The sequence below is a fragment of the Bufo bufo genome, chromosome 6 (assembly GCF_905171765.1).
Source record: "Bufo bufo chromosome 6, aBufBuf1.1, whole genome shotgun sequence".
NCBI classification, from domain to species: Eukaryota; Metazoa; Chordata; class Amphibia; order Anura; family Bufonidae; genus Bufo; species Bufo bufo.
The window spans coordinates 65,492,716-65,512,285 of record NC_053394.1 but is presented as its reverse complement, the minus strand read 5'-3'; the positions used below and the strand labels follow the sequence as shown (position 1 = coordinate 65,512,285).

The 19,570-nt window shown below is 38.6% G+C and overlaps 1 protein-coding gene across 2 annotated transcripts in view; it reads right to left on the bottom strand.

Moving 5' to 3' along the window:
- Positions 1–16,875, bottom strand: part of LOC121004362 (natural killer cells antigen CD94-like) — a 39,778-nt gene extending 22,903 nt beyond the window's left edge. The window contains exons 1-3 of one of the 2 annotated variants that reach the window (XM_040436548.1): positions 16,782–16,875; positions 13,628–13,763; positions 6,159–6,284 (exon numbers count right to left, since the gene is read on the bottom strand). In XM_040436548.1, the coding sequence (XP_040292482.1) occupies positions 6,159–6,284; positions 13,628–13,718 (217 nt within the window). In that variant the 5' untranslated portion in view covers positions 13,719–13,763; positions 16,782–16,875. Of the gene's footprint in view, positions 1–6,158; positions 6,285–13,627; positions 13,764–15,966; positions 16,098–16,781 lie in introns of those variants that run through there. The other variant, XM_040436549.1, reaches the window with a different exon arrangement.
- Positions 16,876–19,570: the final 2,695 nt, after the last annotated feature.

Genomic DNA, 19,570 nt, shown 5'->3' with positions numbered 1-19,570 from the left:
TCTGGCCACATAATCACTTGATCTTTTCTGCCCGGTGAATACCTAATGTTTGGGGCCTGTAGTCCAATAGCCTACAGTAAAAATTTTATCCATTGACTGCATAATGTACCTCGAGCCACATAATCAGAATTTATTTTATGTCAGGTGAATGCCTAATTTTTAAGGCCTGTACTCCCGTAGCCTAAAATAACATTTTTCTAGGCTCCAACAGGGCACATTTCAGAGAAATTCCCTTTAAGATGCATAAAAATGTCCCCTGATAAAGATACATATTTTTTGTTGAAATTATTGTCATTGATCCCCCTCTAATATTTCACTGTCCATGTTGTGGGACTATTTGTGCACTTTTACAAAGTATTTGGTTGCTGCAAATATGAGCTGAAGGTTTTTCAGGTTTGCCTGCTATTAAAGTGAATAGGGCCTGCCGCAAACTTGCGGTTCGAGAACATTTGATCGCATTCGCAAACCGTACCGGACGATGTTCGTCCATCACTACTCACTAGTATTCACGTTATAAGAAGCACTGCGTCTTACAAAGCCACAAATATCGTAATTGGTGGTGCGCCACTGGCTCCCCTGGCTTAGCGGCCCCCATCGCAATTGTGATCTTTGTGAGCTCTATTTGTTCACCACTGTCTTTACCCACTGCATCTATTATACCAATTACCTCACATAGCAGTACACTGCTATATATACTGTATGGTGAAGTTGGGGAGGTATTTTGGGCTGCACACTGGTATCATATACTGCTCTGAGGTATTTTGGGCTGCATGGTGGTATCAGATGCTGCTGGGGAGGTATTTTGAGATTTATCATGGTATGTATTATTGTTGAGAAAGGTAAAGTATGTCCCTGACCCTGTGATTAGGCATTTTTATTTTCGAATGTTTATTTCTTCTTTATATTGTATTGATGGTTTAAATAGGGGGCATAGTCAAGTAAAGCACCATTCACTTCTGCAGTGTGCATTGTACACCATTTTTAAAAATACATTATCATATGTGGGCTGGTGGGATTGTGTGCCGAGGCTATTTTGCAATCCCAGTCCCTGATGGCACACTGCATGATACACAGCAGCAATCACAGTTCATGGAGCAAGGGGAGGGGCCAGGAATGGGTAGTAGGAAGGGGTATGGATGGGGCATGGGGACCCAACTCAGATTCTTGCTATGGAGCCTAATGATTTCTATGTACACTCCAGTTTCTGCCATGGTTGCTTACTTGAGATGCCAAGGATCAACTTGCAGTTTAGGCTTTTAACCACTGGTTGCAAACTGCCTCCTATTGAAAACAATAGGAGGCAGACACAAGTGACCATTGCCAGAATTTTGGGGCTGTGTCTGCGTCAAAATTTTAGGGGCATAATCCGCCATTAGAATGGACAGCTTAAAGTGTTGAGCCTTCTTTTTCAAGACTTTTGCAGTTTGTCTTGGCATGCTGGACATCAGCTTCTGGGCCAGATTCTGACCTATGGCAACCTAGTATTGCCTAATCAGTGTTAGGATTTTATCACAATTTGTGAGTTTTTGAGGATTGTTCACAGGGTCTGTGGAGTTTCCAAGCCATGGACCCAAAATGTCACTGTTTTGTTTCACCAAGTTACTTAGTTATTACTTTTGCCTTGTGACATGGTAGAATAACATGCCGGAAAGAGCATTGTTCACCACAAAATTTCTCCTGGATCTTTGAGAGAAGTTGCCCTTGGAGGATGTTTTAATACCATTCTTATTTCTTGGCAGTGTTCTTAGGCAAAATTGTGAGTGAGTCCACTCTCTTGGATGAAAAGCTGTCTCAGAATGCTTTACTGTTGGAATGACACAGGGATCCGGACGCAGTGATCACTTTTTCTTCTCTGGACCAATCAGTCTGTTTCTAAGGCCTCGTTGTGTGCATCCGTGACCGTTGTGCCGTTTTCCGTTTTTTTTCGCGGACCCATTGACTTTCAACCGTTTTTCAGCCGAGACCGTGATCCGTGTATCCTGAACGTCAAAAAAATATGACCTGTCCTATTTTTTTGACGGATAACGGTTCACGGACCCATTCAAGTCAATGGGTCCGTGAAAGAACACGGATGCACACAAGATTGGCATCCGTGTCCGTGATCCGTGGCCGTAGGTTAGTTTTTATACAGACGGATCCGAAGATCCGTCTGCATAAAAGCTTTTTCATAGCTGAGTTTTCACTTCGTGAAAACTCAGAACCGACAGTATATTCTAACACAGAGGCGTTCCCATGGTGATGGGGACGCTTCAGGTTAGAATATACTAAAAGAACTGTGTACATGACTGCCCCCTGCTGCCTGGCAGGTGCTGCCAGGCAGCAGGGGGCAGCCCCCCCTGTAGTTAACTCATTGGTGGCCAGTGGGCCCCCCCTCCCCTGTAGTTAACTCATTGGTGGCCAGTGCGGCCGGCCCCCCCTCCCCTGTAGTTAACTCATTGGTGGCCAGTGGGCCCCCCCTCCCCTGTAGTTAACTCATTGGTGGCCAGTGGGCCCCCCTCCCCTGTAGTTAACTCATTGGTGGCCAGTGCGGCCGCCCCCCCCCTCCCCTGTAGTTAACTCATTGGTGGCCAGTGGGCCTTCTCCCCTCCCTCCCCCTCCTAATTAAAATCTCCCCCCTATCATTGGTGGCAGCGGAGAGTACCGTTCGGAGTCCCAGTTTAATCGCTGGGGCTCCGATCGGTAACCATGGCAACCAGGACGCTACTGCAGTCCTGGTTGCCATGGTTACTTAACAATTTGTAGAACCATTATACTTACCTGCGAGCTGCGATGTTTGCGTCCGGCCAGGAGCTCCTCCTACTGGTAAGTGACAGGTCATGTCACTTACCAGTAGGAGGAGCTCCCGGCTGGACGCAAACATCGCAGCTCCACTGGCCACCAACGAGTTAACTACAGGGGAGGGGGGGGCGGCCGCACTGGCCACCAATGAGTTAACTACAGGGGAGGGGGGCCCACTGGCCACCAATGAGTTAACTACAGGGGAGGGGGGGCGGCCGCACTGGCCACCAATGAGTTAACTACAGGGGAGGGGGGGCCCACTGGCCACCAATGAGTTAACTACAGGGGGGGGCTGCCCCCTGCTGCCTGGCAGCACCTGCCAGGCAGCAGGGGGCAGTCATGTACACAGTTCTTTTAGTATATTCTAACCTGAAGCATCCCCATCACCATGGGAACGCCTCTGTGTTAGAATATACTGTCGGATTTGAGTTTCACGATGTAACTCAAATCCGACTGTATATTCTAACATAGAGGCGTTCCCATGGTGATGGGGACGCTTCAAGTTAAAATATACCATCGGATTGGAGAAAACTCCGATCCGATGGTATATTAACTCCTGACTTTACATTGAAAGTCAATAGGGGACGGATCCGTTTGAAATTGCACCATATTGTGTCAATGTCAAACGGATCAGTCCCCATTGACTTGCATTGTAATTCAGGACGGATCCGTTTGGCTCCGCACGGCCAGGCGGACACCAAAACGACTTTTTTTTCATGTCCGTGGATCCTCCAAAAATCAAGGAAGACCCACGGACGAAAAAACGGTCACGGATCACGGAAAAACGGAACACCGTTTTGCGGACCGCAAAAAAATGCGGTCGTGTGCATGAGGCCTAACTTGCAGAAAAAAATTTTTTGTGACACATTCCCTTTAATTTTCACGGCAACGAAGCAGCAATGTACTTGCCCGTATAGCCCTTTTGATGCAAAGCAATGATGATTGCATGTATTTCTTTAGAAGTTACCATGGTTAACAGAAGAAGACAATTATAGCAAGCACCCACTCCCCTTTAAAGCAAACCAGGCTGCTATTTTTATTCCAAAAGCATGGCAGAGTAATATTTTCTGCAATGTCCTATTTAACACTGTCTCCTAAGCTAACAAGAAGATCACTGAATAGTGTTGATCACGAATATTCGAATTGCGTATTATTATTGCGAATATCCGCACTTCGAGAATTCGCGAATATTTAGAATATAGTGATATATATTCGTAATTTCGAATATTCAAGATTTTTTTTTTAATCAGTACACATGATCCCTCCCTGCTTCTAGCTTGTGGGCCAATGAGAAGGCTGCAAAATGTTTGACTTTAGGAGTAGTGTTGATTGCAAATTTTCGTAATGTGAATTTTTGTAATGAGAATCAAAGAGATCGTGAAAACTCAGATCCGATAGTATATTCTAACCCCCAGACATTCCCATGGTGACAGGGACGCTTGTCGGGGAGGAGTATGCAAAAGTGGAACAACTGTACAGATAAAAAAAAAAGACGAATATTCTAAAAAACTAATATATTATTTTTTTAGAATATTCGTAATATTCTAAAACAAGAATACTGTATATAGCAATATAGCGAATATTCAAAAAACCCCGAATGTAGAACAATTTAGCTAATATAGTGCTATAATCTTTTTTTTTAATAGTTGTAATTTTTTTCCAATCTGAACTTCAGATGAGAAAAAATGACAACTATTAGACAAAGGAGATTATAGCACTATATTAGCTAAATTGCTCTATATTTGTTTTTGTTTTTCGAATATTCGCTATATAGCTATATATTATTTTTTTAGAATATTCGTAATATTCTAAAACAAGAATATATAGCGAATATTCGAGATTTTTTTTAAATTAGTACACATGATCCCTCCCTGCTTCTAGCTTGTGGGCCAATGAGAAGGTTGCAATATCGTTGGCTTTAGGAGTAGTGTTGATTGCGAATTTTCGTAATTCAAATTTTTGTAATGAGAATTTTCGTAATGCAAATTTTCGTAATATAATAATTCGCTATATTGCTATATATTCTTGTTTTAGAATATTACGAATATTCTAAAAAATGAATATATAGCAATATAGCAAATATTAAAAAAAAAATGAATATAGGGCAATTTAGCTAATATAGTGCTATAATCTTCTTTGTCTAATAGTTGTAATTTTTTTCTCATCTGAAGCATAGATTGGAAAAAAATTACTAAAAAAAACTATTAAAAAAAAAGATTATAGCACTATATTAGCTAAATTGTTCTACATTCTATTTTTTTCGAATATTCACTATATATTCTTGTTTTAGAATATTACGAATATTCTAAAAAACTAATATATAAGTTTTTTAGAATATTCGTCTTTTTTTTCTTAATCTGTACAGTTGTTCCACTTTGGCATACTCCTCCCCGACAAGCGTCCCTGTCACCATGGGAATGCCTGGGGGTTAGAATATACCATCGGATCTGAGTTTTCACAATCTCATTGATTCTCATTACGAAAATTCACATTACGAAAATTCTCGTTACAAAAATTCGGATTACGAAAATTCACAATCAACACTACTCCTGACGAATATTCAAATTTCGTGAATATTCGAGGAATATTCTGCAAAATATTCGCGAAATATCGCGAATTCGAATATGACCCCTGCCGCTCATCACTATCACTGAAATGATGTTCACAGATCATTTCAGGTCAATTTAAGGCAGGTCTTTTTTTTTTTTTTTTTAAGTTAACGGGAACCTGTCATGTTGCACGTGGTGTTTGAGCTGCAGGCAGCATGTTATAGAGCAGGAAGAGCTGAGCAGATTGCTATGTAGTTTTATGGGTGAAGATACAGTATAACTAGTATTTTATACATTTAAATTACTGCTCATTCTGGGTGTTGACATCCAGGAGGCGGTCCTATCAGTGATTGACAGCCTTCCCTCTATGACTATTTATAGAGATAGCTGTCAGTCACTGAAAGGACCACCGCTGTGACTTCAAAGCCCAGAATGAGCAATAATTTAAATTTATAAAATACAAGTTTTACTAAATATTTTATATAAAACTATGTACCAATCTGCTCAAGAACTCCAGTTCTACATAACATGTTGCCTATAGATTAAACTGCATTTTAATGGTGACAGGTTTCCTTTAATTTCGATGGCAATTAACTGCAATTCATCTGATCAGTCTTAATCTAGGGTTGATGCAAATTACCACTGTGAAAACAAAAATGTGTTTAATTCTCAAAGTTTTTGAGAAGACTGTATAAAAAAACTGCAAAAAAAAAAAGTAATAAACTACATGGGTTAGTTTTTACTTGTGAAAAGTTGTCAATTAAATATTTAAATTAGCGGATAAGCAACAATCAGTGAGAATTAGTCTGAGAATTTCAAAGACTGTCTTACCAAGTACCCCAATTGTACAGCTGAGAATAATTATGAGAATCAAAAGGAAAACTATGATCGTTCCATTCCAAACATTACTTTGCTTTGTTTTTATTTGTTCCGGTCTTGTATCTGTCACAGATATTTCTGTATCAGAAAACACATTAAAAATATTATGTACGGTATTCAAATTCATGTAACATTTATTTACATATAATTTTGCAGTATGACAAGTAGAGAGAAAACCTTATATATTTGTCTGCAATTGTGCAGTCTTGAGTCTGAAGAATGATGGCATTAGGTGCCACTGTTTAAAATTCATCTGTTATTGATAAATGTGTTCATTGTACCTGTCCCTCATCCATTGACGACCATAGCCGTGGTTTGGAAAGGGTTAACAATATAAAAAAAAACGAATCTTTATAGCTTGAAACACAGAAAACATAGCTTGAAACGGCATCTAGTAAATTGTTGGCCAAACTGGTGACTCGCGTTAGCTTGTGATTGGCTGAGCACAAGACACTTCAACCCGAGACCAGGAAGTGGAGTGCAGTGGACAAGGGAGCAGTGTAAGAATGGCATTTGCGGGGATCATTTTGGATAAAACATGATTCTTTTCTAGTTTATCTATTTTTGGCCCATTTTCAAGTCTCTTTATGATACTTTTAAAACATTGCATTTTAGTATTGATTCTTTCACCTCTTACTAATTAATTAGGGCTAATTGAAATGTTGCAACCAATTTTTGGACAACATCATTACTGTTAGAGAAGTTTTGAAAGATTTGATTCGGCAACTTCGCCAAAGTTCGCCTAAAAATTTGATTTGTTCTGAATTAATTCTCATGAATCGCTATAAATCAGGTATACCCAGGCCTCTCTGCCATAGGTTATGGCCACACAGAGCATGCTTGCTGCAGGTGGGTTGCGACCATGCTGCAGTGAAGAACCGAGTGGCCAATTAACCTGCAGCTGCCTTTCATTTAATAATGAAAACTGCACTGTATAGTCCTTCATTGTTAATGGCCGCTCGGCACCTTTAAACAGAGGCTGTTGTTGGTATGTAGTTTGGCTGGTTAGGTGGAAGGACAATATGCATATTATTGCTGTTCTTGCCTGCAATCTCCTGCAGATTATTTGGCAGTAAATACTGAATATTAATAAACTCTGGCATACTCATATCTCCAACCCCAGAGCTCTCCTGCCCTACAGGTGGGAGCCCTTCTTCTGACATCTGCTTTTCTTCCTTTTCCACATCATCTAATATTGATGAGAACATGTGATCAGGAACATCAAGTTCCACCTTTGTCTGCATCTTAATGACTTTTCTAGGATATGGAGTCATTGAATGATGACTTGGAAGAAGTAAAGCCAACAGAAGATGAGGTTGGTCATCATTAAGACCTGGCCCCCTAAGGGGTGTGGACTGGGTGGTATAGGTTGGCATGCTGGCACTGGAATAATAAAGGCTTCTATCTTATTGGTATTGAATTACATATCTTAGTTTACGGCTGATGAAGGAATAAGTAAATGTAGGAATAAATAAACAAAACTGATGCAGAATAAGACTACGTGCAGTCTCCCTGCACTCTCTCTGCACTCTCCCTGCACTGTTCTTGCAGTCTCCCTCTCTAATATTGTTCTATTATTAGTTTTCAACAAACACTGTCCGTACATATGAGCACTTGCCATGTCTCTCCCTATGCTCAGCTCATAGGACAATGGCAGAGACTGCGGGATGAGGGTTTTATAGGGCTGTAACATCACAGGGGATGGCTATCTGTGGATTGGCTGAAAGGCATTTTGGGTGATCTTCTGTTCCCGGGCTTGTCTCCTCTACACTTAGATTCACTTTTTAACACATACAGCCGCCATTTTAGGAAAATGGATTTGTTTAGAATCAAAATTTTCCTAAACTTTTGACTGAATTCCAATTTCAACACTAATTACTGTACATCTAAAATAAATAAAGAAATAAATAAAGACTGTTTTTTGTACATAAGTCATTTGATCTCTATAAAACAAACTCTGTGTACAGTCTGTCTTTCTGTCATGTGCTTCTCAACTCTCTGGGTCCCCTTTTGTAGCGAATCTAAAGAAAGTATTTAGGGGAACTAGTCGAAGGATGTACTGTAGCACATGACTGCTGGTGAAGCCTGCACAGATGCTATACTTGTAGTTTGTAACAATGCAGACACATAGGTCTGCACTGAAACTGTATAAAGGAAACCATCGCACGTTTTTAATGGCTGTCACACCACTGTTTTCAGAGCAATTGAAGTCTGAGCCTATTCACTTGGCCATGTTTTTTAATGGACCTTGAAAAATGACCATCAAAATATAGGATCTGTTTTATTTTTAATCGCCAGCCCACATACAATACAAGGTGAGCACTTTAATGCCAGTTTATCAGAAAGTGTGTCAAGGCATGTCAAAGTTTTAGATATGTACATTGCAGCAATTAAAATGTTTCAAAAGTAAACACAGCCTAATAGTCCTCTAGAATGGAAGACTTCCATTCACCGTGCAAAGAACAATTATGATACGCTTTTTGGCTTTACTATATTGTGTCATTTCTTTGTGATTTCTCCTAAATATTCATAATCAAATTGACAAATGGGTGTTACAGTCCCCTTGCCAGAATGGTGTGCCCTTACTTAGTTTGGCACTTTCAGCCCTGATTGGACAATGTCAGAGGAAGAATGATCTGGGAATGGCACCGCATAAGAGAAGATGTCCCAGAGTTGTTATACTACAGTCGTGGTCAAAGGTTTTGAGAATGACACAAATTATTGTTTTCACAAAGTTTGCCGCTTCAGTTTTTATGGTGGCAATTTGCATTATCACTTGTTGTGATCAGATGAATCAGATAATCAGATGGATCAGATGATTCAGTGATCAGATGAATTGCAATTGACTGCAAAGTCATCCCTTGACATGACAATTAAGAAAGGAAAAAAAAATAACTTCTACTACATTTCAGCCCTGTAAAAAAATATAGCTGAAATGACATGCTAACATAATTTCAGTGATCTTGTCATTTGCTGAGGAGACAGTATTAACGAGGACGGGCAGCTGATATCACTCTTTCATGCTTCTGGAATTAGAAGAGCAGTTGATTAAAAAAGGAGGGGGTGCTTGAAAACATTGTCTTCTTCTGTTAACCACAGTTATCTCTAAGAAAATACATGTAATCATCATTGTTTTGCATCAAAGGGCTTCACAAGCAAGGACATTGCTGCTTATAAGATTGCACCTAAATCAACCATTTATCAGATCACTAGCAAAGGGCTTCACAGGCAAGGACATTGCTGCTTGTCAGATTGCACCTAAATCAACCATTTATCGGATCGTCAAGGAGAGAAGTTCAATGGCTGTGAAGAAGCCTTTAGGGTGTCCAAGAAAGTCCTGCATGTGCCAGGACTGTCTCTTAAATAGAATTTAGCTAAGGGATCAAGTCACCACCAGTGCTGAGTTTGCTCAGGAATGGCAGCAGTGTGAGTGCATCTGCACATACAGTGAAGCAAAGGATTTTGTGCATGGCCCGGTGTCAAGAAGGGTAGAAAAGAACCCATGATGAAAAACAAATCCGGCACAATGGATGTTTTGCAGTAAAAACTTGAAACGCGTCAACTGGCATACCGCTTGTGTCTGCATTGTCTGTACGTGAAGTTATGTTGCTGAAATTAACGGAAGATTTTACTGCAAAGCATCCATTGTGCCGGATTTGTTTTTCATCATTACGTCTTGTATTCCCTGGTCCTTCCGTGCAAGCGGAGTTTTTATGCAATAGGTGAGCTGGAACTGCAACTCACTAGCAAAGAACCCACTTTTCTCCAAGAAACACATCAAGGACAGACTGACATTCTGCAAGAAGTACACGAATTACACTGCAGAGGATTTTCTCTGAGGTCCCCCCTTCAGACTGTTTGGAAAAGAAAAGGTGAGCACTGTGATGAGTCCCCTGCCATGCCAACAGTAAAGCATCTTGAGACATTTCATGTGTGGGGTTGCTTCTCATTCAAGGGAATGGGCTCACTCTCAATTTGCCTAAGAACACTGTCATGAATAAAAATGGTATCAACAAATCCTGCAAGAGCAACTTCTCCCAACAATCCAGTAGCAATCTGGTGGTGAATAATGCCTTTTCCAACATGATGCAGCACAGTGTCACAAGGAAAAGTGATAACTAAGTGTCTCTGTGTTCGAAACATTGAAATGGCCAGAAAACGCTTATTATATTAATCACATAGAGAACCTGTGGTTAACCCGTAGAGGACCCTCGTGGTACATGAATGGCACTGGTGGACGTGACTTAAGGACCAGCTCAGAACATGTACTGCGGTCTGATCGGGCGGGTGCAGGAACTGCGCCTGCCCGATCAGCGGCACGGACTCGGCAGTTACTGACAGCCGGGGGCCTGCTGCATACGCCAGCAACGTTGAAAACACAGATGTCGGCGTATTAACCAATTAAATGCCGCGGTCAAAGCTGACCGCGGCATGCAGAGGTTTCGCGGAGGACTGCAGCGGCGGGGACCCGATGGCAGAGAAGGCAAGCCCAATGCCTTCCCTAGGCAGCGGGGCTTGCCTTCTATGGAAGCCTGTGAGATCCAGCCCTTAGGCTGGATCTCACAGGCAGGTGTCAGTATAAAAGCTGAAAGGCAATGCATTACAATACAGGTTGTATTGTAATGGATTGCAGAGGGGATCAGACCCCAGAAGTTGAAATCCCAGAGTGGGACAAAAATAAAAAGTAAAAAAAAAGTGGTTTTCATAATAAATAAAATAAAGTTTCAAGTAAAAAAATTAATAAATAAAATTTCTCTAAATAAAACACATAAAATTGCAAAAAAAAATTGAAAAAAAATAAAAACAGACATATTGGGTATTTCCATAATGACCGGCTCTACAAAAATATTACATGATCCACACCCTCAACTGAATGCCATAGAAAAAATAAAAATGAAAACTGTGCTAAAACAATAATTTTTTTGTCACCTAATATCACAAAAAGTGCAACACCAAGCGATCAAAAAGGCGTATGCCCGCCAAAATAGTACCAATCAAACCGTCACCTCATCCCGCAAAAAATTAGCCCTTACATAAAACAATCGGACAAAAAAAAAAAAAACTATGGCTCTCAGAATATGGAGACACTAAAACATGATTTTTTTGTTTCAAAAATGTTTTTATTGTGTTAAAAGTGAAAAAATAAAAAAGGCATATTAGGTATCTGCGTGTCCGTAACAACAAGGTCTATTCAAATATCACATGACCTAACCCCTCAGGTGAACACCGTAAAAAAATAAAGTAAAAACGTTGTTAAAAAAGCAATTTTTTGTCACCTTACATCACAAAAAGTGTAATACCAAGCGATCAAAAAGTCATACGCACTTCAAAATAGTACAAATCAAACCGTCATCTCATCCCGCAAAAAATTAGACCCTACCTAAGACAATTGCCCAAAAAATAAAAAACTATGGCTCTCAGAATATGAAGACACTAAAACATGATTTTGTTTGTTTCAAAAATTCTTTTAATGTGTAAAACTTAAATAAATTTAAAAAAGTATACATATTAGGTATTGCCACATCCATAAAAACCTGTTGTATAAAAATATCACATGACCTAACCCCTCAGGTTAACACCGTAAAAAAATAAACTAAAAACAGTGCAAAAAAAGCACCTTACATCACAAAAAGTGTAATACCAAGTGATCAAAATGTCATACGCACCCCAAAATAGTACCAATCAAGCTATCATCTCATCCCACAAAACATGAGACCCTATCTAAGACAATCACTCAAAAAATAAAAAACTATGGCTCTAAGAATATGGAGACACTAAAACATGATTTTGTTTGTTTCAAAAATGCTTTTATTGTGTAAAACTTAAATAAATTAGAAAAAGTATACATATTAGGTATTGCCGCATCCATAACAACTTTATGTATAAAAATATCACATGACCTAACCCTCAGGTAGACACCGTAAAATAAAAAAATAAAAAAACTATGTAAAAAAAGCCATTTCACAAAAAATGTAATACCAAGCGATCAAAAGTCATATGCACCCTAAAATAGTACCAATCTTACCGTCATCTCAACCCTAAAAAAACTAGCCCCTACATAAGACAGTCGCCCAAAAAATTAAAAATAAATATGGCTTTCAGAATATAGAGGCACAAAAAAATATTTTTTAAAAAAATGCTTTATTATGTAAAACTGAAACAAACAACCAAAAAAAGTAGTCATAGTTTGTATTGTCGTGTCCGTACCAACCTGCTCTATAAAATAGCACATGATATAACATTGTAAATAACAAAAAATAAAAACGATGCCAAAACAGCTATTCTTTGTTACCTTGCCTCAAAAAAAGTGTAATATAAAGCAACCAAAAATTATATGTACCCTAAAATAGTACCAACAAAACTGTGGTGCATCAGGGGGTCTTTAAATGTGACATGGCAACTTAAAATTATCCCAGTGAAATCTGCCCTCCATAAACCACATGGCGCTCTTTTCCTTCTGTGCCCTGCTGTGTGCCCGTACAGCAGTTTACAATCACAAATGGGGTGTTTCTGTAAACTACAGAATCAGGGTAATAAATATTGAGCCCCACAAAGTGACATCAGACCTGAACTGGTCCTTAAAAAGTGGGTTTTAGAAATTTTCAGAAAACTTCTAATCCTTCTAATGTCCCCAAAAAATTTAATGGCATTCACAAAATGATCCAAACATAAAGTAGACATATGGGAAATGTAAAGTAATAATTATTATATGAGGTATTACTATCTGTTTTAAAAGCAGAGAAACTGAAATTTGGAAAGTTGCACATTTAAAAAAATTTTTTGTAAATTTGGTATTTTTTTTAAATAAAAAAAAATATATTGACTGAAATTTGCCACTATCATGAAGTAAAATGTGTCACGAGAAAAGAATCTCAGAATGGCTTGCATAAGTAAAAGCGTTCCAAAGTTATTACCACATAAAGTGACATATGTCAAATTTAAAAAAAATGGCCTGGTCCTTAAAGTGAAAAATAGCAGGGTCCTGAAGGGGTTAATCTTCACAAACTTGGTGGACAAACAAAAACACAAATGTGTGATAAAGTCCAAGCACTGATTAGGCAGGGTGAATTTTAGAAGTATTGAAAAGAAGGGTTTATACTGAGTCTTTGCATAAACTTGTATTTGTCAATAAAATAAAATAAATGTTTCTTATATTTGTACTTCAGTTTACCATAGAAATATCTGACAAAACATCTGACAAAAAGATCCAAAAGTAGTGTATAGTAGCAGCAAACTTTGTGAAAACTAAAATTTGTGTCAGTCTCAAAACATTTGCCAACAACTGTATATGGAGTACATTATTTACTAAAATAGACATGTCTGGAGAGCTGACAGATCCTCTTTATGCTTCGGACTTTATTAACTTCCGTATTTTAGCACATTATACGTACTTACATTTCATATAGTTAATTTTAACATACCAAAAGCTTCTTTTCTGTTAGCAATATCCAACTGGGAATGGTTGGAATCCAAGGGAAGTTTTAAAATAGCATATTCAGTTTGTAATTCCATATTCTTAATTAATGTTAATTACTGAGCACCGTCTTCATAAATTTCCTTTAAAAAAATATAGAAAAAGACCATTTGACCATTAGAACACGTTTATTTATTTTTTTTAAATTGCACACCATAATTTTAAACACCTCATTTGAAGTGGTTTATCATAGTGAATAGAATTAATAATAAAAACAACAATTTATAATAATATTAATAATTATTATTATCATTATTATTATTACTCCTATACACTCACCTAAAGAATTATTAGGAACACCATACTAATACGGTGTTGGACCCCCTTTTGCCTTCAGAACTGCCTTAATCCTACGTGGCATTGATTCAACAAGGTGCTGATAGCATTCTTTAGAAATGTTGGCCCATATTGATAGGATAGCATCTTGCAGTTGATGGAGATTTGAGGGATGCACATCCAGGGCACGAAGCTCCCGTTCCACCACATCCCAAAGATGCTCTATTGGGTTGAGATCTGGTGACTGTGGGGGCCATTTTAGTACAGTGAACTCATTGTCATGTTAAAGAAACCAATTTGAAATGATTCGAGCTTTGTGACATGGTGCATTATCCTGCTGGAAGTAGCCATCAGAGGATGGATACATGTTCTCATTCTGTTTACGCCAAATTCGGACTCTACCATTTGAATGTCTCAACAGAAATCGAGACTCATCAGACCAGGCAACATTTTTCCAGTCCTCAACAGTCCAATTTTGGTGAGCTCGTGCAAATTGTAGCCTCTTTTTCCTATTTGTAGCGGAGATGAGTGGTACCCGGTGGGGTCTTCTGCTGTTGTAGCCCATCCGCCTCAAGGTTGTGCGTGTTGTGGCTTCACAAATGCTTTGCTGCATACCTCGGTTGTAACGAGTGGTTATTTCAGTCAACGTTGCTCTTCTATCAGCTTGAATCAGTCGGCCCATTCTCCTCTGACCTCTAGCATCCACAAGGCATTTTTGCCCACAGGACTGCCGCATACTGGATGTTTTTCCCTTTTCACACCATTCTTTGTAAACCCTAGAAATGGTTGTGCGTGAAAATCCCAGTAACTGAGCAGATTGTAAAATACTCAGACCGGCCCGTCTGGCAACAACAACCATGCCACGCTCAAAATTGCTTAAATCACCTTTCTTTCCCATTCTGACATTCAGTTTGGAGTTCAGGAGATTGTCTTGACCAGGACCACACCCCTAAATGCATTGAAGCAACTGCCATGTGATTGGTTGACTAGATAATTGCATTAATGAGAAATAGAACAGGTGTTCCTAATAATTCTTTAGGTGAGTGTATACCCTTTCTGTTACAATAAATATTTATGTAATTTATTTAAAAATCTCCCTAAGGGACACACATCACAAAATATGCAAATACTAATGCTGATAATTTTAGTAATAACAGAACAAACAATGCATTAAAAAACATAAAATCAAGTATGTCCTCATATAGTCATATGCATTTATAACAAAAACAATGTCAGCATAAAATACAGTATATATTGTACACCATGTTTAGGTGAATATTCTGCCTTACTTTCTAGAGAGGACAGCCTATGTAATATAGCATGCAATAAAACAGGGCACAAATTGTTAGGCACAGTAGGGGGACATTTATTAAAGCTTTTATACCACTATTGTGGCGTAAAAAAGTTGCAAATTATGGTGCATGCCATATTTGTACCATAATGTGCCACATTTTCAACTTATCAACACTTTTCTGAGATGGTGAGAAAAGAATGCAGGGTTTAACCGGGAGGGGACGGCGCTTCCTGATTTACCACAATTTGCCCAACTGTAGTTATAGTTTGGCATAAGTTATAGCTGATGTCTACAGTACGCCAGCCAGAACACTTGGTTTCTGGCTCAAGAAGTACCAGAGATGCGACTAATTTATTATTAAAAGACATTTGCTTCTTAATAAATTAGACACATTTCACTCCAGCTAACAGGGGATCAAGACTGACGTATGGGAAATGTCCCCAATTGAATTTGCTTCTTATTGATTTATATGGAAAAATTGAAGGTACACAGAGGAGTAGTGTGAAAAATCCCCATAGCAGTCTATTGGCTCTGTGCATTAAATCTGTATAACACTGGTAGACATACTACAGCCACATCGTAAGGCCTAAGAGTGACATTTAGTTTATTAGAAAAAAAAATCTAAGTTAAAATGCATCTCTTTACTCTTTAGTATTAAAGGATTTGTCTCACTTCTGCAAATGACAAGTACCATGTAGTTAATATAAGGCACTTACTAATGTATTGTATTTATCCATATTGCTTCCTCTGTTAGCTGGATTAATTTTCCCATCGCATTATAAATGCACATGCATGCATACAGTATGTGTGCTCCCATGGTCCTGGCCACCAGAGAGGCTGACACTTTTTCCTATAGTGTGCAAGCACGATCACCACTGCTGGATTACAGGGTAGTCGTAATACCTGGAAACGAGCAGTGTATAATGTGATGGAAAAACAAATCAAGTCAGCAAAGGAGGCAATATGGGCAATCACAATACATCAGTAAGTCCCTTGTATTAACTTTCCTTACACGATAAATGCCATTTGCTGAAGTGAGACAACCCCATTAAGTTAATACCACAATGTTAACAAAGTATATACACAATACCCATGACATACAACATAATATAGCCTGCCTAAATTATGTTTTCCTCATGTTTTCTTGCTCTGCTCATCTCATCTCAGATTATCTTGAGTGAAGAGGAAAGGTCAAGAAGGACACACATATATGACCTTCAAAATGTTCTTATACATAAGCAGCTATAAACAATATTAGACGCTGGTCGCCAATAATTGGCAATACGTTTTTATTCAATAGTATCCACACCCGCTAAACACATAATTTTTTAACAATCATAGCAAACAATTGCCACAAGTATCGCAAGCAGCTTACAAATTGCTGTTAGAGTACAGCCATACGGTTTCTGCACTTTTTGGAAGCCAAAAGCAGGAGCAAATCATGAAAAGAATAAAGGAGAATTAATTCCTATATGCCAAAAACTGACTGACTGGATGTACCCCGAGAGGTTCCTTTGTCAACATCACTTACCTTTACACATTTTGAAATGGAGTGATGAATTTGCTATTCTTTGAAAGATAATTTAGATGGCTATGATAACCATCAGAACATTAACCATTCTGAGACATTAACCTATTGAATATAAACTCACCTTTCAAGTCATTACATAAAACTAGAAGCTTTTTTTTAACACTCCCTTTTGTCACTATTTTATTAACACCCACTTACGCCACTGTTTCCTCTCTTGGTTCACACTTTTTTGTTTCCTTTTCTCAAATGCTAAATTAAAACATACAGATGCTAGTGAAATATGTGACAGCGTATGGTCACAACAATAATTATAAGAGATGCAGATATAGCCAGAGAAAGTCCAAAAGGCTTCACTGTCACATACAGTGAAAAGATGGGGAGACACTGTTACCGATTTTGTTTTGGGACCCAACTTTAAATCATAGGATGCCAGGATGACGTGTAATATTAAATTTATCAATAAAAACATCTACTTTTCCTGCAAAAAACAAGCCCCTACACAAGATGATCACCAAAAAAATTGAAAAAATATGCCTTTCAGAAAATGGAGACATAAAAAAAATCTTTATTATTAGTGTTGAGCCAGCATGCTTGGCCAAACACTAGTTCTATGCTCAGCACATCGCGGAGTTCGGCCGAACACCACGTGTGCTCGAGCGCGATGCTCGAGTCAGTGTATTTAAATCTAATTTAGCCCCTATTTCTATGCAGAAGATCGCTGTACAGTAAGGGAAATCCCTCAGTGTAAGTCCGCGGCTTAGGAGTCCCTGCTATGACTATATATATAGCTATGTCCATATATGGAGTCAGTGCTTGGTGACACCCAAGTGTATTTAAATCTAATTTAGCCTGTATTTCAGAAAAGTTTCGGGCGGGATTTAAACTCAGTACCTTTTGCATTAGAGGCACTTAACCACTCAGCTATTATAGCTGCATAGCCAGTCGCTTAAATAAATAAATAAATAAAATAAAAAAATATTTAAAAAAAAGAGACTTCTACTGTGCTGTACTTCTACTGAGACCTATACAGTAGAAGTCTCTTTTTTTTTTTTGTAGCGGTTAAAGTTCTGGGCTATGATGCAGAAGTTGTGAGCTCAAATCCTGTCAAAAACTTTTTCAGAAATAGAGGTTAAATTAGATTTATATATTTTTTTTTTAGTAATTGTAAAAAATGTATGGCACAAAATAAATGTGTAATTACTAGAAAATAAATAAATATATATATATATATATATATATATATATATATATATATATTTTGAAGAACAATCCAGCGGGAGCACCACCAGGAATCGGGTGCAAAATCCACAGAGGCAGCGGCAATGCCCCAACAATACGGTTCGAAGAAAGCAGGACTGCACTCCAAGTAAAAGTGAAAAATCAGTGGAGCTTTATTCACCCATAACTTAGGCAACTTTGCGACGTTTCGGCTCACAAGAGCCTTCTTCCAGCATAGAAACAGTGAAAATGGCAACATATAAAGGCAAGTCTCAAGTGACTGGCCAATCATACTGTGATTACAATCATGATTAAATTAAATACATGTGGTACATATAAACAAAATACATGTGCATAGAGTGACATATGAATAAGAGATCGATATCACAAGAACACAGTCCCTGTGATCGATCATATAATGAATACAAATATATATTATAAAGTGCATAATTATAACGGATGGAGATCTTAGAAGTCGCACCTCTAGATGGAATGGCGCCGGCATACGTTGAGTGTCTCAGTTCCTTCATTGCGCATGTCCAAATCCGCGTCATCATCTCTGTCAAAGCACTTTCATTTGACGCATGCGCTCTATCTCAGTAGCATTGCAGACACCATTTTGATATGGGGCAACATTGCCCAACAATACCGTAAGTGCCATTCCTGCCTACCTTCATAAAGCACAACGCTTTCCTGCATAGTACATCAAGCCGCAGTAGGTGCATCCTACACAAATCAGCATGTGGAAGAGGTAGGTGCCAACTCTGCCGAGATGGATCCTACCCACTAGATGGCCTGTGTCGGAGGGGAACACGTCAGTGTACCCAGCCGGCACTGCCAAACTACTTGCTGAAAATAACGCAGGAGGAGGACCTTATCTATGTATCCCACCACTTTCAACATGTGTTGAGGTGGTGGAGATACATAGATGATGTCTTCCTCCTATGGACTGGTACTGAGACACAGTTGTTTGAGTTTCATGAGTATCTTAATAGTATAGATATTGATCTCCAATATACTATATCTTACTCTAAAACCAATTTGTCATTTTTAGATACTAATGTGAAATTGGATGAAGGACGTATCAGTACAGGTTTGTTTGTCAAACCGACAGATAGAAACACTATTCTGCGGTTTGAGAGCAATCACCCACGCAGTCTGATCAAACACCTCCCTCAATCTCAATTTTTGAGGGCAAAACGAATTGTGTCCAATCACACTGAGTTGCCAGCCACATTGAATATGATGGCTGATAAATTCAGAGAACGTGGCTATCCTCGCAAATTGTTGAATCAACAAAAAAGTAAAATCCTCGATATATGTCCAGAACGTACACAATCTATTTCCCCAAAAACTCAGAGAATACCGTTTATGTCCACATATTCTAACTATAGTGTAGAAATAGGACAGATTCTTAAAAAGAATTGGCATATTCTGAGTAGAGGAATTAAAGACGTCCCTGAATTTGTGAACCCTCCACTATTATCCTATCGAAAAAACAAAAATATAAGAGATTATCTCGTTAAAGCAGATGTTGGTCCTAAAAGAAATGTCATTCAGCGACCGTTGAC